The following is a 22680-nucleotide window of genomic DNA, read 5'->3' as shown; positions in this document are numbered from 1 at the left end:
TGGGGTTAAAATTGGTAAAAAAATGGAAAGCTGAGGGCTAAAAGGGTAATAAGAGGGTTTAAAAGGGCAAAACCCTAGTTAGGCTGGCGGCTAGGGTTTAATGTTGGATTTCGGTTTGATTTGGTGTGGCCGGAATCATGGTGTTAAGTTGCGGAAGGAACAGCAGCCGTCGATTCTCACGCGCACGGATCTGGAGTGACGATACAAGGCCACGTGTCTCGGAGCACGGAACTTAAACTGCTTCGGGTGCACGGGATAATCAATAAAACACGGGATGCACAGGAGCCGTCCGATCTTGATGACGCGGGAGGTTGCGGCCAAGATTATAACGTGGGGGCGGGACTACTGGAGCAAGCTGCGACGCGCTACACTGAATCAGGCTTATAAGGGCCACTTCGATGTCCAGCGGAAAGACGGGATTTCGATGCTCCGACCTGCGATCTACGACACGTGTCCCTAAGCATACCGCGGGCCAGAAACTTGCCCGACATTGTACCGAATGCTGACCAAATGTTGACCAAATGTTGACCTGACTTTGACCTTGGTTTATTCCTTCGTCCGGACTCCGATTTGACTTCCGTTTTCTCCTACGGACTCGTCTCGACCTCTACTTTTCACCCATGCACTGAACTTGGCCAAATTACCAAAATATCTTTGACTCTAAATGACCAAAATACCCTTTGTATCCTTTTCTAACCGGTTTCACACCTAACTCTGCAAAAGACACTTAATCAAGAAAATCAACCATTTTATTAAAATAAAGACTCGAAACGAACTAACTCGACTAATTTAAACGACTCTGATGGGACATTTTCATGACCCATCAATGAAGCTAAAAAAACTTTAATGGAAGTTGAAGCTAAGAAAGCTTTAATGGAAGTTTTATTGTTGGTGAAAAAAGAAGTTTAGAAAGATGAAGCTAAGAAAGCTTTAATGGAAGTTGAAGCTAAGAAAGCTTTAAAGAAAGTTTTATTGTTGGTGAAAAAAGAAGTTTAGAAAGATGAAGAAGTTAATGGAGGGAGTTGAGTATTGACTGCTAAAGTTAATGGAGAAGAAAGTAAAAGTCTTGGGAAGATAAAAAATAAGGTATTAAATAACTAGATGTGACAACTCAGGATCAACTTTTGATTTGATCAAAGGGTATTTTGGATATAGGAAATTATTACTTATGCCATGATAATGTCACCACTGCCCGAAAATTTAATTTTGGGGCCAAAACGAACTGCCGGACACTTATGGGGGATAAAACGGCGAGTTGGTCACAAATCGGGGGTCAAAACGGAATTAACCCATAAAAAATTCCGGCCGCAACCTTTACAAGAAAAAAATTTCACCCTTTCTCTCTCTTCTTCTCTCTCTCTTCCTCTTCTTCTTTCTCTCTCTTCCTCTTCTTCTTTACACTCTCTCTCTCTATAACAAGTTCGGCGAAGGGGAGGATCCCCTTCGCCGGATGTCTGGTTTCCAGACCTTCACGGTCTAGAAACCAGACTTTGAAGGCCTGGAAACCAGGACGTGAAGGTCTGGTTTCCAGATCCAGACGAATCTGGAAAGGGAACCCTAGATTCGTCTGGATCTGTAGTTCCAGATCCAGACGTCTGGCGACGGGGATCCTCCCCTTCGCCGGACTTGGTAGAGAGAGAAAGTAAAGAAGGAGAGGAAGAGAGAAAAAGAAGGAGAAGAGAGAGAAAGAAGGAGAAGAGAGATAGAAGGGAGAATTTTTTTTTTGTAAAGGTGGCCGGTCGAAATTTTTTATTCTGGCCGGCAACCTTTCGCTGGAGAAGAAGGGTGAGGTGGACAGAGGTGATGTGGTAATTGTTAGATGAGGTGAACAAAGAAAAAGAAAAAAAAGAAATTACAGAATGTCATGGGGGTAGAATTGGGAGGTTGAAAGCAATTTGGGGCCAATTAGGAAATTTTTGGGGAAAAACGAACCGTCGGACACTTATAGGGGCCAAAATGGCGAGTTGGTCACAAATCGAGGGCCAAAACGGAATTAACCCTTTATTTTTCTCAAAATAAAATAAAAAAGAAAACTTCAATTCCACCTCATTTCCCTATCCCCCACACATATCTCCCCACGTCACCTCTCTCTCCAACTCACCTCTCTCTCTCCAACTCACCTCTCTCTCTCTCACCAACTCATCTCTTCTCCGACGAAGGTCCCCGGCCGGAAAATGAGGTGAGTTGGAGAGAGATAGAGAGGTGAGTTGGAAAGAGAGAGAGGTGACGTGGAGAGATATGTGCGGGGGAGAGGGAAATGAGCTGGAATTGAAGTTTTCTTTTTGATTTTATTTTGAAAAAATAAATATAGAAAGGGAAGTTAGGACATTTACTTCAAAATAGGGAGGCCATATTTGAATTAACAGCAAATAGGGGGCCATAAAGGAAGCTGGTCACAAAGTAGGGGGCCAAATAAGAATTAATTCTGAAAAAACGAACATAACCAATAACATATCTAATTGTCTAGAAATGCAATAGTTTGTAGAAAACAAACAACACTTCATCAAAAGCAAGCAAAATTTTTTATGGAGCAAACAACAATTTTTACGGAACAATAAGATTGTTGAAAAATAGATCTTATTGACAAAAACATCACAAACATTTTTAAGAAGCATCAAGTATATTGAAAAATATATCCATTCATGTTGTAGTGCATTCTGATGTTTTTCTTGTTCAGTCCCCAACTCTGTAAGGGTCCGATGTTTTGGTCTTTTGTCTTAACTTCATTTTGTAGCCGTTATCTTATTATCATCAATGAAGTTCTTCTCCAAAAAAAAAAAATTACAACTATATATGGTAAGAGACACTAGAAAAACAGCTACAACTATTTTGTTGTTAGGATTGTTATAACAACCACCAGTCAAGTCTTCTACCTTATAACAAGTAAGTGGAGATTTTTTTTTTTTGTTGAAACAACTAAGTGGAGAATTGATATCCTAGTTTGACAAGTCTTTTCTCAAAATGTAGATAAAGTATTAGACAGAAGAGAACCCCACTAAAAGAACTTTAAGCAAAATGACATTTTTAGTTACCAAAATGTTTGGTAAGTGGTGTATGGGCCCTAATCCGCTCAACAACCCCACTAAAACTCTAAGATAGGTGGGCTTAGGTATTATCAAAGCACACAACTAGTCAATCGTTGGGTCAGACCCAACTGATTTTCGAGGTCCATGACAACATAAATATAGGCAACATTAGACTATCAATTAGTAGCTCATCCCACAAGTCCTCATCCCAGACATCAAGCCATCCTGTCTTATCGTATCGGATAACTAGAGGCCGCTGCCAACATCTTACCTCCGTGAATATGAATATACATTACTGATCCTGTAGCAACGGGTGAATCACCCCATTCAAAAAGAAAGGCAACCTCTCTGACACTAAAGAGGGAGGTCAAGGGACTAAACAGATCATCCATTTTCGATTAAAGAAATCCTCCTCATGCCTCTCTTTCTCAAGCTATCAGCAAGACATTTTCTCTCTTCTAGCAGCCATTCTTTCTCTCTCCAGACGCGTAATGTGATGAGCATTCAATTTCTCTCTACAGAGAAAGGGAACGTTATCTACAGAGAGAGAGGGCAAACCTATTAGAGAGACAAACAAACATATCGTGAGAGCGCGGTTTATTTATTTATGAGGCACTATTAGCCAGTAAATTTTTCCGACGAAATGAAATGTGTGTGTAGATGACATGTGAGAGTGAACGAGGGTAGGTAAAAACAGGTTTAAGTGGGAATAGCCATGAGGGTAGGTGGCTAAAACCACAATTGTATATACAATTTCCTTGGCAACATGGGCCATGATGGGGACTAAAACTAGTTCAATGAGACGAATAAGTCTTATAGGCACTATCTTTCCTCTAGCCTCAACCTCAAAACTGGGATCAGAGAACTGGCCTACTTCGGATGAAGGTGTGCTTACTGACCTCAGGTCTGGCCCATCCAACTTCCCTAAAATGAACAAAAATTGATTCACTATTCTTGCAGGTATTTGACCTAAAAGCTTCTAGACTATAACTAGCATATCTTGGCAAAACATCTAGTTATATTCTATAGGCACCCGTCTTTTGAGCATACACATAGACAAGTGTTTTAGAGTTCAAACTCCTGGTTAATATGGCCTCCGTGCATCGAGGTATGCGCCTACCTCACCTGAGAGTCCCATGAGATTGAGTCAGAGATGCTTGGAAGTATCTTTGACCTTAAGATAAAAGCATTCAAAAGTTTCTCTAGCCAAATCAGAGATGCCTACAAAATTTCTGGCCACAGCCTCGGAATCGCTTTGCCCGTGCATGAGAAAAGCATGCACTTTTGCCTAAACGGGCGGCTATAGAACTTCCCAATTGGCTAGTTGAACACATTGCGAAAGCTCAAATGACCGGAGGGATTAGGAGAATTTGATGTTGCAAGATATGAGCTTCTTTTTATATGTTCAAACTTTGTATGATAAATAGTAATATACCACAGTCCACAAACACAATAAAGGTACAACCATTGTGTTACTTGCCCTAACTATTACAAAAGAATCATAGGAAGTTTTATAGGCGCCCCAAATAATTGCTGTTGACACTCCTATGCAAGCAAAATCTGTGGAAATAGGGCACTTAAAGTAGCAGGGACGACCCCCCTTGGCCAACACACCTTCTTCATGTTGAGTCGAATGTGAGAAACAAATTTTGGGCTATAGGTTTATTGGCCCCCTTCCAAACCCTCACACATCTAACAAAACCAATGCTAAAGTAATTCAAGAATATAAATTCAAACTCACAAAATATCCGACACCTAAATCAAACCTCAACCGTAGTATGTAAATTGTCCATTTTACTTTGTGTTTGGTTAGTTTTTTTTTTGTTACTTACGGAAAACTTTATTTAATCCTGACCTAATAATACGAACAAATCTTGACATCTAACACTGTGCACAGCTAATGTTTGATTGTTTTATATACGTCGTTGGAATCGTAATAGAACTTTTGCAATTAATATTTCATCCTAACTCCTCTTGGTTATTTTGACATTTCCCCACCACCCCTCGGGGCTTATGATGAAATTTATACAGTCATGTTTCTTCTCTTTGGGCCATTAATCATTAATGGACGATTCATATATAGAGGTGGCAGAGCAAACACATCATCAATTGAGTGGAGTTGTAGAGCAGTTTAAAAAATCTGGGACTTCTAATGAAATATTGCAAAATTAAACTTCCGAGAAAGCACATCATGACGAGCCATGTCAAACGTCAAAATTTGGTTGAGGAATAATTTGAATTTTTCATATTTATGGGTAGTATTTTACTATAACTCAGAGTTCGGCTCCCTTCAAGCAAAAATTCTGATTACGTCACTGGTAAAGTGGGGCGCTTATAAAAAAAACTCCCCTAACTCGCAGCTCCCTTTTTTTTTTTTTGGAGAACGCAGCTCCTTTTCTTGAAAGTTCATAAAAAGTAAGATTTTCATAAAAAGATAAAAAGGTACAATACAAATAGGGCAATATAACTTGAAATGAGAAAGTTCATGCACACGCTCTGTAAATTGTCTCATGAATCCTAACCTTTTTGTTGTGTTGCAACATTGTATGTAAGTAAGAGAGCTATTACAGTACTTATTATGTCTAATAATATGGGGAATTACAGTTCAAATAATATTACTATTACGTTCTCTTGCTCATTTTGCCAAGAGTATCTGTTAGATTGTACCTCTTGCGAGGGATATGAGAGAATCATATGCCATGGAATTACGGGAAAAGGTTTTTGGTCGCCTTTACATGAACCTTGGAGGCTTGGACTGTCAGTGGATCATTATACTAAAATCATTAAGGTGACTGATGGTTACTTGATTATCACTTTCAACCTGAAAAAATTTGATATTGAGATTAACTTCCCATCTCATTCCCCCGAGAATGGATGCTAACTTCTCTATGCAAATTTCTAAGAGGATGCAAACCAAGATTGGCTAATTAATTTTACAATAGCCGCCACAGAATATTGCTCACCGCCCCCCATTCACACATGAATGGGTTAGAAATTTTGGCTTGGGAAAGGCACCCAAAGCAATCTGGGGCGCCTGTAGAACCACCCATTTGACAAATGATAAGACGCATTACTTTCCTTTGGGAAAGCTGATAAAGCTTAAAGAGATCATGTGGATGGAAAGAGTTCTGCAGGTCATTTCTGGATGTCCCACAGCTAGGGCACCAATTAAACCTGTCTCAGATAGAGACCATATCTAAGTGTACCTTAGCCACTATCCCTAATAATGTCATTTGGTGCATGGAAGTTCTTTCCTTGTAGGGTACCCTAAAACTTTCTTTTTTACCTTTTTCTTCTTCTTCTTGGATCTTCTTTCTATATTGTTTGGCCAATCTAGATTCTCAATTGGGACACTTTACCCATCAAGTTTACCCACTTCAGTTTTGATAGTTACATTAGTTTGTTTTTTTTGACACCATTAGTCTTCTTCATATAGGTCAAACTATGAATTGAATTCTCCTATTGTTGTAGATTACTTTGAGATACAAGCATTAATTGTTCAAATTCAAGATAGCTCGATAGAAACAGCATATTGGTTTAATGTATTGAAGATGACAACCATTTTCCTATATGTTTGAGGTCGTTCATCACTATTTAATGCTTTGACAAGAATACACCACGTTGTCATAGAGTCTAATATTTCTTAGTCATCTCATTTGTGATTTGTCGTGTAGGGAATTTTTTTTTATCTCCATTCCTGGTAAGAGAAATACTCGAATGAGGCAAGCCTAACCCCATTTACATACTTTTACTTGGCCACCGTGAAAGGATATAATCAGCGGATGTAAGTATTTCTCGTGTACTTTTACTAAAAAACATTATATATTAAGGTATATGAGATATCCAATAAACTATATACTTTTTTGTACCACTTTGTTATACATGCATTTCAAATCATAGCTACAAAGTTTAGTATATTAACTTGTAGCTAGAAGGTTCAAATAAAGTTATGGTCGCTTAGCATGAATCCGAGATCTATGTGGAGAACTTTTAAGTGGTCCAAAATATAAAAGACTATATCTTCAATATGTTTCATCACTCTAAGGCCACATCATAAGGGACTCATAAATTGCTAAAATTTTGTTTGGGGAATTGGTCCTTGTGTATATGGATATCATAAAAAGAAGGAATGGTGAGAAATACCAAATTGAAGGAATGTTCTTCACATGCTTAACATTGGAATCAATAAACAAAAAACAACCCAACAATCACGTAACCTAATTAATTCCAATGCAACATTAAAGTAATTGATGTATGCTAATAACATTTCTTAATTTCTTGTTATGAGCACCAAACCCTTTTCCCATTCTATTGCCACGGGCTCGAGATGGGTCAATGTGGTCAAAATCAACTCGATGTTCGATGTATTTAAAATTAGTTAGGTTGATCAGTATAGTAGATTAGCTTAATGAAATGCTAACCCTGGATTACATCTGTAGAGCCGTTCTCACTAAATATCATTTCTTTTTTAAGTAAGAGTAATCGAACAAGTTTTCTAAACATCAACTAGCTAGAGTTGATTGATTTCTGTTTTTAAATATTTAAATTTTCTATTTTGTTAGGACGGACGAAGATTTATGTGGAGGGAAGAACAAGATAGTTGCGCATGTTCATTCCACTTGGTTAGCACCTTAGAGCAACTCCAACCTACCGTGGCTGAGGCCCAAAATTTTATGTGGAGTGGAGAGCAAGATAGTTCCGCATGTTCATTCCACTTGGTTAGCACCTTAGAGCAACTCCACCCCACAGTGGCGGAGGCTTGAGGTCCAAAATTTTTGTGGGGTGGAGAGCAAGATAGTTCTGCATGTTCATTCCACTTGGTTAGCACTTTAGAGAAACTCCAACTCACAGTGGTTGAGGTCCAAAATTCAAATTTTGGGCCTCAATCCCTATGGTCCAGGCGGGGAATCTTGGGGAGCCTCAGCTCAGTCCCAAAGAAGCCCCCAGTCGACTCTTCACACACGTGTTTCTCACATACACAAGACCACACACATTTTTTCGCACACCCACAAAAAACTTTACACACGTGTTTCACACATACACAATATTTAGGCCTAAACTCCTCAAGGTTGGAGTTGATTTTTGAGGTAGAGTCCTTTGAATTAATTATGTGTCAAGGAAACACTTAGAGTGCCACTTAGGATATTCAGAGATTTTGTTAAAAGACCTTTTCCAATGGAACACTCTATTTGACACTCCATGATGATGTGGGAGGATTTGTTATAGGGAAACTCAAACGAGACACTCTAAAACTGGAGTGTCTCCTTGAGACTCTCTAAGTGCCACTCTAAGATTTGAACCAATAGAAACCTTTTTTTTAACTACTTTTTTCCTGTTCAATTTAAGAGCGACATGTGTATTAAGTAGAGAGAATATAGAGATCTCCATTGGAGACCAAAAAAGTTTGGAGTATCTCTATATTGACAACTTATTAATCTCCAATGGGACACTCAATCTCAAACACTTAGAGTGCCACATATGACTTTTTGGAATTTTTGTTAAAAAACCATCTCCAATAGAACACTTTGTTAGACACTCTAATATGAGGTGGACACATTTATTATAGAGTGTCTAGAGATAGAAACTCTAAAATGAGAGTGTCTACTTGAGATTTTCTAAGTGTTACTTTATAATTCCAACCAATAGAAAATCTTACTTTTCAACTACTTTTTATCTATTAGATTTAAGAGGGACATGTGTTTTAAGTATAGAGACCTTAGAGATCTCCATTGGAGACCAAAAAAATTAGAGTGTCTCTATATTGACATTCAGGAAAGAGAATCTCTATTGACACTTGACAATTAAGATTTATAGAGTGTTTGTTAGAGTGTCCTATTGGAGATGAATCTTAATTTGACACTTGACAACTAGACTTTAGAATTTTCGTTAGAGTGTCCCATTGGAGATGCTCTTCGAAATGTTTTAAACCTTCAAGTTTTCACTTATTTATGTGGAATTTTGAAATAGACAAAATTATGAGTAAAATAACCTTTAAAAGTTATTGGGTCAAATTCTAGGTTAAAGGACTGGATTTCTTGTAAGAAATAAATAAAATGTCACTTAATAGTTCTTAGAAAAAGAGATTCTATACTAATAAAGCTGAACTTTAAACTTCTTGAAAATAGTTGAATCAATAATCCCGAACTCCAAAGTTCTTAAAAAGAAGCTAAACCAATAATGTCGTCGATGGATGGCAATGGTGACTGCTCTTGTGTATGACAATGGCGATAAGGTGATGACATCAATGAAGTTTGTTATGAATCTTTGGCTCTCATAATATAACTCTCTCTCATAGACTCTACCAAGAAAGAGTGAATATGTGAAAAAAAATAAGTTTGACTAAAAGATATGCAGAAGGACAAATTGAAAATTTAAGAGAACAGTAATAATTTGTTATGCAAAAAACTACACGAAAATTGAAAGGGATATCATTTTGAAAGCCCTCCAGTTTTGGTGAATTAGTGGAAGACCAAAATGAAATTAAACCTAATCTAATAATGATAGGTGTTAGAAGTCTACTCCACTCGGCTAAACCGAGTGGGTTAGTCTATGATTAGGAAAAGGATTCCTAGTATTATTAGGAGTCCTAGTGCTATTAGGATTGTTGTATTAGATAAGAGTTTAGAGAGTTTTATAGTTCTAAAACTTCTCCAATGTAAAACTATATAAGGAGTCCCATGCATAATGTAAAAGTTAAGTTGTAAGTGTAAATAAAGAAGGTATTTACCTATCTCTCTCTCTCTCACGATCAACTCTTCTCTATCATCTTCCTCTCTCGGCTTACTCACATATCTCCATCACCATACTCGGTTACAACCGAGAAGTGATAGTGTCAAACTCTCGGCATACCCGAGAGCATCAATCCACCATCCTCGGTTATAACCGAGTGTCATTCATCATCTTCCTCCTCGGGTTCAACCGAGAGCTATCCAAGTTATCATCCCTCTCGGTTCTCACCCGATCGTCTCCTCTATACCTCGACTTAACTCGAGTTATAATCATAAAGGTATTTATCGTTTCACATGGTATAAGAGCCTAAAGAATTCAATTTTTTTTTTTTGAAAGATGACTACTCCCGAATCTTCGGAGATCTCTCAAATTATTCCTAACACCAATAGTGGGCCGTTTGATGTTCACCACTCGGATTCTCCTACTACTATTCTCATCACACCGCTTCTAACCGGTGACAATTACTCCTCATGGTCGCGAGGAATGACTAAGGCCTTAAGGGCTAAAGCTAAACTTGGTTTCGTTGATGGAAGCATTGAAAAACCCACCGATCCTAAGGAATTAGAATTATGGGGACGATGTAATGATCTCGTCTCTAGTTGGCTCATCAATTCCGTTGATCCACCTCTTCGTGATTCAATCTTATATGATGAATCGGCCTTTGATATATGGCACAATCTATATGATCGTTTTCACCAAAGCAATGCTCCCAAAATATTCCAATTAAAGAGAGCAATTTCTTGTCTCAAACAAGATAATTCCGATGTTTCCACATACTTTACCAAACTCAAGGCTCTTCAAGATGAACTCAACTCTTTGCTAATTACCGAGCCTTGTACATGTGGTCATGGTAGATCCTTGATTGATCGAACAAATCAAGATAGAGCTATGGAGTTTCTCCAAGGTCTTAATGACCGATTCTCGTCAATTAGGAGTCAAATCCTATTGATTGAACCCTTCCCATCAATCCTACGTATTCATTCCCTTATTAAACAAGAAGAGGTTCAACAAAATCTCATTACTCCTATGCATATCGACTCCAACAATGCTGCCCTTGCCGTTGGTAACAATGAATATAATCAAAACCGTTACAACGGTTCGGAGAGGCAACGCACAAAAAGACCTAGACCTTTTTGTGACAATTGCAAGATTCATGGTCATGACGTTACTTCTTGTTATAAGATACATGGTTATCCACCCAATTATGGCCAACGCAATCGAAATCGCACTCGAGAAGACCCTAGGGCCAACTCGGTTTTAGATCAAAGTATGGGGGTGCCTACAGCAACTTCTTTAACCAATGAACAATACCAAAACGTCCTTGCTCTCTTGGAACGATCTCAACAGCCCACATCTACTAATTCTAAGGGCGCCAACAAGGATCCTCTTGTCAACTTAACGGGTACGTATTCTTCCTCTTATCATCCTCCTTGGGTCATTGATTCGGGAGCCGCTAAACATATTTGTTCAAATCTTTCTCGATTTTCTTCTTATTCTCTTGCACCTCCGGATTTCTATGTTCGATTACCGGATGGTTCCCGAATCAAGGTTGATCATATTGGTACAATTTATTTCTCAAATAAATTTTATTTACAAGATGTGCTTCATATTCCATCTTTTCAATTTAATCTCTTATCTATTTCTCAAATATCTAAATCACTTCGTTGTACCGTCCTATTTGACCACAATTTGTGTGTTTTTCAGGACCGAACAACGAGGACGGAGATTGGGCATGGTAGTCTTCATGATGATCTTTACTTCCTTCGCACGGAGCGTCCCATCCTTTCGGTTTCAAGTTTAGATAGTTCTAGTCAAGAGTCTTTTCTTTTATGGCATTCCCGTTTGGGACACCCATCTTTTAGTCGTTTTCAATTTTTTAATTCTAAACTTCCATGTTTAAATTTTAAGTTTTTATCGAATAAAGTACCGTGCGATGTTTGTCCACTTTCTAAACAAACTAGGCTACCCTTTCCACTTAGTACTTCTTCTTCCTCTCATATATTTGAGTTAGTCCATGCGGATGTATGGGGACCTTTTCCGGTCCCATCTACCTCCGGATGTAGATATTTTTTAACCCTCGTCGACGATTTTTCACGTTGTACTTGGATTTTTCTTATGGATTCCAAATCCAATGCTAGCAAATTCATCACTAGTTTTTTTTATTATGTCTCCACGCAATTCAATTGCAAGATCAAAACCTTAAGATCGGACAATGGATCCGAATTCATGAATACATATTTACAAAATTGGTTCATTGATAAAGGAATCGTACACCAACGTAGTTGTACTTACACACCTCAACAAAACGGGGTGGTTGAACGAAAACACCGCCACATTCTTGAAGTGGCCCGTTCCATACGCCTTCAAGCGAATCTTCCTCTCCTTTTTTGGGGAGAATGTGTGTTAACGGCCGTTTATTTGATAAACAAGTTACCAACACCTAACCTAAAAGGTAAGTCTCCTCATGAAATCATTCTTGGATCTCCTCCAAATCTTTCCCATCTTCGTGTGTTTGGTTGCCTTTGTTTTGCCCGTATTCCCTTGGTCAAAACAAAGATGGATGCCCGCTCTTCCGCCGGTATATTTCTTGGTTATCCTAATGGACAGAAAGGATATCGTATTTACGACATCTCGACAAAACGAATTTTTATTTCACGAGATGTAACGTTTATAGAGAATCGGTTTCCGATGTCATCTTCTCCTCCGGTTGCACCGTCCTCCCATTACCCAACGCCACATCTGTCCATTGATGACAATGGCACTTTCAACTTTCCGGTCGACGTCCCTAAGGCCACTGTCCAGACGACGAACAGCAGCTTGGACGACGCTGCTGTTCCTGTCGAATCTGGACAGATTGACGACACAGGGGTGCCTACAGACACCCCTGCTATTTCGTCTTCGGGTTCCCTACAGACCACCCCTTTGGGGGTGCCTGCAGAGACCACCGAAGAGCTCCCTGTTCCAGGAGCGTCTTCTTCTTCGGTGCCTTCAGATGGATCTTCGTCATCTCCATCACCGACCGTCACTCCCGCCTCAGATTCGGCCGACGAGAACTCCGGTCGACCCAAAAGGGATCGCCGGCCACCAGCTCACCTTGCGGACTATGTATGCTCCAACACGAGTTCAATCAAATATCCACTTGAAAATTACTTCTCAATCAACTCGTTTTCCACTTCTCATCAACAATTTCTCTCTTCGGTTTTAACGACAACCGAACCTACCTCTTTCACTCAAGCAATGAAGTCCTCTCATTGGAAAGAAGCCATGGCCAAAGAAATTTCGGCCTTAGAAGAAAATAATACTTGGACAATTACAAGTCTACCACCTGGCAAGAAACCCATCGGTTGTAAATGGGTATACAAAATCAAATTTAAGTCCGATGGCTCCATTGAACGCTATAAAGCACGATTGGTAGCCAAAGGCTACACACAAATCGAAGGATTAGATTACAATGATACTTTTGCTCCAGTCGCTAAATTAGTTACTGTTCGTGTCCTTCTCTCTCTCGCCGCCATTAAAGGTTGGACTCTCCATCAATTGGATGTCAATAACGCCTTTCTTCAAGGCGATCTTCATGAAGAAGTTTACATGAAATTACCCCCCGGTTTTTCATCTCAGGGGGAGTCTAAAGTATGTCGTCTCCATAAGTCTCTCTATGGCCTCAAACAGGCCTCTCGACAATGGTTCTCAAAATTTTCCTCCGTTCTCATCGAACGGGGCTTTTCTCAGTCTAAAAGTGACTATTCTCTCTTTACTTTTAGATCTCACTCCACTCAAATCTATGTCCTCGTCTACGTAGACGACATAATTATCACGGGAAATAATGATCATGCTATTTCCCAGTTGAAAATATTTCTTAACAAGGCATTCTCCTTAAAAGATTTGGGCCGCCTACAATACTTCCTCGGAATTGAAGTATCTCGTTCTTCTCAAGGCATATTTCTATGTCAACGAAAATATGCACTTGACATTCTAAAAGATTCTGGACTAACCGCTGCACGTCCTTCGGAGTTCCCTATGGAACAAAAACTCCGACTCTCTCCAACCGACGGGATACCATTGGCCGATCCGTCAATTTACCGTCGTCTCATTGGTCGACTACTTTATCTAACGGTCACAAGACCGGACATAACTTTTGCAGTAAATAACCTCAGTCAATTCATGCAAACACCCAGTCAAGTACACCTAGACGCTGCTCATCGCGTACTACGATACTTGAAAGGAACACTTGATAAAGGAGTCTTCTTATCCGCAAACAGCTCTCTCCACATTACAGGATACTGTGATTCAGATTGGGCTGGTTGTCCTTCAACCCGTAGATCAACTACAGGATATTTTACAATGATTGGATCCAGTCCTCTTTCCTGGAAATCAAAGAAACAACCTACAGTTGCAAAATCTTCGGCAGAAGCAGAATATCGAGCTTTAGCCATTCTTACATGTGAATTACAATGGCTCAAGTATTTATTACTTGACTTTGGAATTGATCACTCTGACCCGATGACAGTTTACTGTGATAATCGGGCTGCTCTCCACATTGCTGACAACCCCGTCTTCCACGAACGTACCAAACACATTGAGATAGATTGCCACATCGTTCGTGAAAAGATCAAAGACAACGTCATTGCCACACGCTTCACCAGTTCAGATAATCAGTTAGCGGATATCTTCACAAAGCCACTTGGGGCAGAACCGTTCAAGAACATTATTGGCAAGTTAGGCGTTACTTCCATTCCCGCTCTAACTTGAGGGGGAGTGTTAGAAGTCTACTCCACTCGGCTAAACCGAGTGGGTTAGTCTATGATTAGGAAAAGGATTCCTAGTATTATTAGGAGTCCTAGTGCTATTAGGATTGTTGTATTAGATAAGAGTTTAGAGAGTTTTATAGTTCTAAAACTTCTCCAATGTAAAACTATATAAGGAGTCCCATGCATAATGTAAAAGTTAAGTTGTAAGTGTAAATAAAGAAGGTATTTACCTATCTCTCTCTCTCTCACGATCAACTCTTCTCTATCATCTTCCTCTCTCGGCTTACTCACATATCTCCATCACCATACTCGGTTACAACCGAGAAGTGATAGTGTCAAACTCTCGGCATACCCGAGAGCATCAATCCACCATCCTCGGTTATAACCGAGTGTCATTCATCATCTTCCTCCTCGGGTTCAACCGAGAGCTATCCAAGTTATCATCCCTCTCGGTTCTCACCCGATCGTCTCCTCTATACCTCGACTTAACTCGAGTTATAATCATAAAGGTATTTATCGTTTCACAATAGGTCTAACATTTGGTACTCCTAAACATAAGATCAAGTACTTTTCCCTTTTTCCATGCACAACTTTTTCTTTTCTCAATTCTTAAATATTTAAAAACTAATTATATATGTATATAATCACATCCTAATGTAATAGGAGTAATAAAGTTTCCTAACTAAAAAAGAATTAGAGTAAATGCTTTAGTTTGTCTATTAAGAAGGGAAAGACAATCATAGGTCTGACCTAAACGGCTAAAACGTTAGTATTGATGCAAAGATTTAGTTTTGTTAGTGTTGACTTGACTATTTAATGTTGTCCAAATATTCTCTCCTTAGATAGAGATGAAGTATAGAGAGGAGTTGGCTAAGGCCTAAGTGGGATAGTGCTCGGTTTCAAATTGAAGCTAAATATAGGAGTGATGTTACATGTAAACATGATAGTTTAGCAAGTTGACCCGAGCCCACAACATCCATCTAACCCTACTCTTTATATGTAATTGCCTAATTGGCACTTTTGTCCAATATAATGGATGAAGAAGAGGTAAGAGGCAAAAAAAAAAAAAAAGGAAAGCAAAAGTATGAGAGATATGTAGTCTAGGACTCTAGTCTTAGAAAGGAAGCAATAATGAGTTTAGTGCGCAAACAACAGAGTTTTAGGTAGCTTTGGTACTTTGCCCACTTTATCAAAAAGTGGATAAATCCACTAGCTAGCCTACACTTGCCTTATGATAGAAGCACTTATAAGAGGCCAAAGAGATCACAACTCCTAGTCTCTAATCCCAAATTTGGGGGAAAAAAAAGAGAAGGATGTTAGGGGTGTAATTCTTTTTAGAGTTATTTTCTTTGTGACTCCCTATTTTGAGATCAACTTCTTAATTGGTCCTCTATTTTTCGTAAATTTAATTTTTACTCCCTTTTGTTAACACTGTCAGTTAACTTTAATAGTTAAATTTTTTGTTTTCATAATTACCCTTCTTACAAAAGTGATTTTGAAAATTCAAAATTGACTTCCTTTTAAATATAGGTTAATCCTCAAAAAATTCAACTTATTTAGAACAATGTAGGAGGCCAAAATGGAATTGTTTTAAAAATAATAAAGACACTTCATAACTCCTCAATTTCATCACCTCTCTCCTCCACGTCATCTCTCTCGCCACCTCATCATCTTCTCCGATGAAGGTCGTCGGTCGGCCAAAACTTCCGGCGACCTTCAAACTTAAAAAAGAAAAATCTTGAACTATCTCTCTTTTCTTCTTCTTTTTCTTCTTCTTCTTTTTCTTCTTCTTCTTCTTTTTCTTTTTCTTCTTCTTCTTCTTGTTCTTCTCTCGCTCTACTTTATCTATCTCCAACGAAGGGGGTGCTCCCCTCCGCCGGAGATAGATAGAAAGAGAGAGAGAAGAAAAAAGAAAGAAGAAAAGAGAGAGAGAGAGTTCAAGAATTTTTTCTTTAAGTTTTAAGGTCGTCGAAAATTTTGGCTGACCGATGACCTTCATCGGAGAAGATGATGAGGTGGCGAGAGAGATGAAAGAAGAAGAGAGAGAGAGTTCACAAATTTTTTTCTTTAAGTTTTATGGTCGCTGAAAATTTTGGTCGACCGATGACCTTCATCGGAGGGGATGATGAGGTGGCGAGAGAGATGACATGAAGGAGAGAGGTGATGAAATGGAGGAGTGATGAGGTGTCTTTAATGTTTTTAAAATAAATTTCATTTTGACCCCTAGTTTTTCTAAATAAGTTGAAGTTTTTCGGAAACCGGCCCATATTTAAAAGGGGGGATTTTTGAATTTACAAAGTAACTTTTATAACAAGGGCAATTGTGAAACAACAAAATTAACCATTAAAGTTAACAGACGGTGCTAACAAAAGGGGCTAAATTTGAATTTACGAAAAATAAAAGGCTAAAAAAAAAGCTGGTCATGAGGTAGGAGACTAAAAAGGAAATACCTCTTCTTTTTATGTGTATGAACTTTGTTTATCTGATCATTCACATGCTTGATTCATTTACACCTATGGGCACTGAAAAGAGATATTTGGTGATGTTGCAATGTCCACCAATGTTTCTGTTATTGATTTAAGATATTTCAAATGTTTACCGATATCCTATTATTCGTTTAAGACATTTGAAATGTATTCAAAGTCTCTTTTGTCCGTTTAGGACACGAGACCACATATATTTTTTTTTAAAGGGTAATCGTAGTATCATTTATGAAGCAAACACGATTACAACACTTGAAAGAGAGCGTACAGACATGGAAAAACATATATAATATTCATAATTGAACTGTGTTCTTCATTCTGTGTCTTCGACAACTGACATCCTTCTCCGCAATAGGAAGTGGAGAAGAGAAGTACTCCAAAGACGATCATATAGGACCATAACCAATGACGCGCAACCATCTCCCAACTGAAAAGCCCGATAGGAAACCCTTCAAACCATGACCACCACTTCAGAACCAGATTTAACTCAAACCACACCCAGAGAACCAAATGAAAAAGAAATTCATGGTTCAAAAAAGCCACGCAATTTCTTAAAGACAGAATCAAATGATTCCAGGATTACCCTCCAGTATTCTCTCGATAGAGAAATCATGTCCCACCCCAATCCGAAAAAATCGCGATCGAACACCTGGTAAATAGGGTCGCTTACTAAGTATGAGTCCAAAGACCCAACGAAGCAAGCAAATTCGTGCAGACAAGCTGCAAAGGGTGAAAAGTAAAGTAGAGAGTCATAGCTGGTGAGAAATATGGTCATAAGAGAGGCAACCGTTGTAGTGCTAACCAAGATAGGAGGAGCCCTGAACCATAACAAATACAGTGATAAACCTATATAGATTGAAGCGTCAGAGAAAGATAGTAGTCCAAAAAGAGTTCCCGAACTAAACCTTAATCATTTACCCGGGTCAAAAGGCTTACTAAGCAGATGGGGAACCCACCCCCATTGTATAATTCGTGGATCAAAAGACTGGCCCAAATAGTGGTAGATACAAGTCCAACTATAGAAAATTATGTTGGGCCACCTAACTATGACAAGGCCCACTAAAAAGTGCAACCCATCAACTGAACTAGAAGGTACACCTGTGTCACACGTGTAGCCCCCTAAGTTAGTGCTAGCATGGCAAATGACACATGCGTTGTCTTCTTCGATCGACCGATGTTTGAGTCTGTCGCCGAAACTGCTAAGTTCGGCGATCATCAACCCATGTATGTAAATATCAAACAGATGAATGAAATAGGGTTGTTCCATTATGTGGTCCAAAAGCAAGACAAAAAACAAGAGAGGTTTAGGTTTCACAGTAAAGATTGAGAAGAGAAGTTGAAACCACTAGAGGTTAGGATGTACAAGGTGAAGGGAGATGTTGGTAAACCAAGAAGTGAGGATTTAAAAGGCACCAATTTGAAAAGTAGTAACCCTTTAAATAGATCCTGGAGATGATCAAAGTGAATAACGAGCTGAAAGAAAAAAAACTGAACCAAATATGTAAGTTATGTAGTTTCTAAAGATATAGTCTCTAAAGATAACAAATTTTCTTAGATCTGAATGATAGAAACTGAAAGGTAAACAATAGATCTGATGTTCTTGAGATGTAAAGTCATTTAAAGGCATGACTAGCCATTGCTCCCGACTTAACGAAGCTCGATGAAGGAATCCAAGAAAAAAAAACGAAGATCTGGTTGTCTTGAGTTGAAAAGATGGATAATAGGTAGAGATCTCTTACAATCTCCAAAGAAAATGAGAAATCGACCAAGATTTGCTATGTTCTTGATGGAAGAAGGACTAGATCCACTTTCTCTCTCTAAAAGTTAGAGAGAGAAGCTCCGGACTCCAAGACCATTTTTTTTTTGTTCATGTGTTTGGGAATTTGCCTTCACTATCATTTTCCATCTTTAAACCTAAGCTCAATAATAGTAGCCTCTAACTGGTTCCCCTGAAAATATTCAGACATATTTTAGTTTTAGAGAAAGAATGTCTGCCAAGATATAAAAAACACTTTTAAATATTTTGAGTAAGGAACATAATAAAAGTAATTAATGATCCTAATAATAACAATGTTAATATTTTTATTATTATTACTATAACTACTACTAATACTCTTATTATTCAGAGTCGGGTCGAAAAACCTTTCCACCGCTAGAAATTGGTGTGAAATTCGCTCCCAGCAAAAAATAGGCGGGAGGTCCATGGACCGAAAATGATGTTTTTGTTGTTGCGCCTTTTCTATATAGCCCACGGAGAAACAATGTACTGGATTATGATGTATTATGACCAAACATTTAAAAAGTATAATATAATAGTTCATAGTGTAATATGAAAAATACAAAGTTCTAAAGAGAAAGAAAAAATCCCAAAAAATAATATGATCGTTTCAGTTCATAACGTATTAGACAAATTGTGGTGTGCTTGTATGTAACACATTATTTTTGTCGCGACATACTATACGAGCAAAAAGTGGTATAGAAAGTAAAATGTTTTGTACTCGAGTTGAACAACAAAATAGGATATTTGTGTGCATTATGGATGTTCATAATACATTATAAGTGTTCACAAAAAGAAGGTCTGAATATTAGTCAGTGCATAATACATTATCTGAATTCACAAGATTTCACGCAGAGGAGAATTTCGTTCCAGAAAAATTTGGTTTTGGGTCGTTTTCCCCAAGTAATTTTGTCTAAAACTAAGATAAGTCGACAAATTGACATGGGGCCGCATGTATCAAATCCCATATGTGCCTGAGCGAGCCCTCGATAAAGCAATGAAGAAGGTTGATACGAAAGAGCTCTTCCTCCAAATCAAACTCTAAGCAAAGAGGTTGTAGGTCGACACAAGTCTCCATAGCCCCTTAAGTCTTGCGATTCCTCATAGGCAAGCAAAGATTTGATCCAAATTAGCTCTATCTCTAAGCACTTTTTGACTTTTAAACATAGTTGGGAAGTCTGTGGAAGTCTGTTCGACACCTTAAGCTCAATTCTACCTCGAGGCAAGTGGTTACGCACGTGATCAACGATTATTCTCCTCACATTTATAACCATAATAGGGTTGCTTTATCAATGGGATGAGACTTTTCTTCGATGAGTTACTTTCTTAACATGAAACATTAAACTGACTTGAGCGACAAAGTGTCTTTGCAGATGATGTAGAACGCAGCGGAATTTAAGAATAAAATAAACTAATACGAAGAACGATTAAATAACGATTAAATAACTCTAAATAACTGTAAACTCGATTAAACTTGATTGGGTTTTCTCTTCAACATCAGAATAATGGACAAACTAGATATTCTTTTATAGGATTCTGGACTTTCCTAGATAGACTTGAATTAGACTTTCCTAAATAATTAAAATACTGCAACTTCCTAAATAACTAGACTCAAATCTGGACCTTTCCAATTATTGGAAATACTAAAATAACATAATTTCCTAAACCTAAATTCTCTAATAATCATACTAAAATTGGGACTTCCTAAAACTATTCTCCATGGCCGGTTGGCCCATGGCCCGGTTTGGTCATGGAAAAAGCCTCCACGCCGGGTGCCCCTGCATCAGCTTCCCCTTCTCCCACGAGGTTCGTCCCGAACCGTTTCGACGAAGAAAATAATGTGAGCCGCCCGTATACGCTGAATTCCGCCATGGCGATTCGTAATTCCCACTTCGAACGATTTTTACATTGAATCTGAAGGAGACGAATTTGGCAAAAAGCGCCAACTTCAATTCCAATCTCATATGCCACTGAATCAATTATAGTTGGAAGAGCTACACGTCGGTCTACTTCCAATAAATCAACATACGGAAAAGGGGGACGTTGGCGTTCATGTGCAGCTACATCCTTACCATATTCTCTAGGCTGAAGTATGAAATTAGGGATTGAAATAGTTCTGAACTTCTCACTTCCAACATCAAATGCAATTATACATGCACGTCGATCATTTGCACCCAAAAGAAGTGCTCTAGTGCTCCAATATATAGAACCACTAACATAAACCGAAGGACAGCCAGCAGCCACAAAATAAGGTGCCACTTCATTGATCCTTCTCCATCTATTAAGCTTATTACAATTGTCTTCTCTCCCGACTCTAGCGACTAAAACTGTCAACACCTCACAAACACCATATGATATACTCTTATCTAAGGTATAAAATTGATGTAAACCAACCAACTTGTATTCACTGCAAGCAGGATCGTATCCAAATTGATAGTTTGATTGGGAGATGAGTAAATTGTTACTATATGTTTCTTTGCTTACTACCATTGGTTTAACCAGTGGTGATTCTTCTCGAGTACTGATATTGTACAAACGAGGAATACAGCCAAACCTTGAGTCAATAAAACAAATCAGGCCATTAATGGAGTTTGTTATTATTTGAGGATAGAATGACATTGCTTTCCTTATGTTGTAAAATTGAATGGAGGCTGCTGTTGCTGCTCTTGTTTTTCATTCTTTATAAAAATCTTCAAATAAGTCACATGTCAAAAAGATGTCCCCATCATATTCTGGTTTATAATTTTGATTTGGTAGTGTAGCGATTAAATAGGGATTAGGTTTACGTGATTTTGATCTGGAAAGGTGTAAATCAATGAAGTTTTCATCTTTTTGAATAATAGAGTTCCAACTTTTCCGGACAGATTTGAAACGAAGAAGGGATTTGACTGGTAATCTGGTTAGTATCTCATATACTATTGTATCTTCATGAACAATAACATCACTGCCACTACTGTTAATAGGAGAAAGATATGGAATAATAACAATACCTTCATTGTTCTTCTTCTTCTTGAATTTGTTGTTGTCGTCTTTGTTGTTGATAGTGGAAGAAACTACATTCATCATCGTGTTAGGAGGTGCCATTCGTAAAGATGGAGCAGAATGATGGAAGAAAATTAGGGTTTCCTTCTTTATTGATGGAAAAAGAGAACGATTCACCATTGTTAATGGGATGGAAGATGAGGATTCAATGTCGGACTGAAATTGTTTAACAGTTTGACGACCATCTTCTAGGTTTTGTGTTGGAGCTGACGTATTGGTTGTCGGTTGAAAAGTAGACAACGATGAGGTTTGTTCAGATATGGTTATATGAGGAAGTGTTTGGTCTCTAGTATCCTCGAGTTCAACGTGTGGACCTTCTTCATCTAGATAGTCAGCTTCTGTTTCTTCATGTTCTTCTTCTTCTTCTTTAACTTCAACTTCTTCTTGAGCATCTTCTTTAACTTCTTCATACTTTTCTTTTTCTTTTTCCTGAGGAAAAGATATAATCGACGAGGAAGATGGTTGACGTATTGTTTTGACGTCGTTACAATTATGTAGTATCTTATCCAAATCGGACTTTAGGGATAAAACCTTCTTTGAAAAACACGGTTGTGGTGGAGGTGGTGAGTAGTAAAGAAAAGATGATTGTGTTGGTGGTGGCGGTGCCGAAGATGGTAGAGGCGGTGAACACGGTTGTGAATAATAAGAGTACGGAGTTGGTGTATAAGAAGAATATGGATGTGAAGCTGTATAAGACAATGGTGGGGGTGTTGACGGTGCTGATGAATACGGTGGTGAATTCGGCGGTGGTGAATGATTAGAGTACGGAGGTGGTGTAGAAGAAGAATATGGATGTGAAGCTGTATAAGACAATGGTGGGGGTGGTGACGGTGATGATGAATACGGTTGTGGAGGGGTTTCTCGTTCGATTTCTC

General features: G+C 38.5%; 1 protein-coding gene across 1 annotated transcript; it reads right to left on the bottom strand.

Annotated features, from left to right (window-relative positions):
- Nucleotides 1-18881: 18881 nt before the first annotated feature.
- On the bottom strand, nt 18882-21925 carry LOC147548213 (uncharacterized). The gene is made up of 3 exons (XM_086668004.1): nt 21550-21925; nt 20621-21129; nt 18882-18935 (listed from the first exon to the last, which is right to left on the bottom strand). Exons 1-3 carry the CDS (start codon nt 21923-21925, stop codon nt 18882-18884), a joined length of 939 nt encoding a protein of 312 aa, XP_086524130.1.
- Nucleotides 21926-22680: the final 755 nt, after the last annotated feature.

This window comes from Eschscholzia californica, unplaced genomic scaffold, assembly GCF_041429995.1.
Source record: "Eschscholzia californica isolate CP2 unplaced genomic scaffold, dmEscCali1.0.p SCAF_3, whole genome shotgun sequence".
Taxonomy (NCBI): Eukaryota; Viridiplantae; Streptophyta; class Magnoliopsida; order Ranunculales; family Papaveraceae; genus Eschscholzia; species Eschscholzia californica.
Note: the sequence above shows the minus strand (reverse complement) of the source record. Positions and strands in the feature narration are given on the sequence as shown.

What these genes read in the sequence shown, in the direction of transcription:
- LOC147548213 (XM_086668004.1), bottom strand. Translation starts at nt 21,925, where the DNA reads ATGGTGAATCGTTCTCTTTTTCCATCAATAAAGAAGGAAACCCTAATT. An exon ending in CCTTTCCAGATCAAAATCAC is followed by an intron (nt 21,130 to 21,549) that starts GTAAACCTAATC and finishes TTTATACCTTAG; the next exon opens with ATAAGAGTATATCATATGGT. An exon ending in TCGCCATGGCGGAATTCAGC is followed by an intron (nt 18,936 to 20,620) that starts GTATACGGGCGG and finishes GAATATTTTCAG; the next exon opens with GGGAACCAGTTAGAGGCTAC.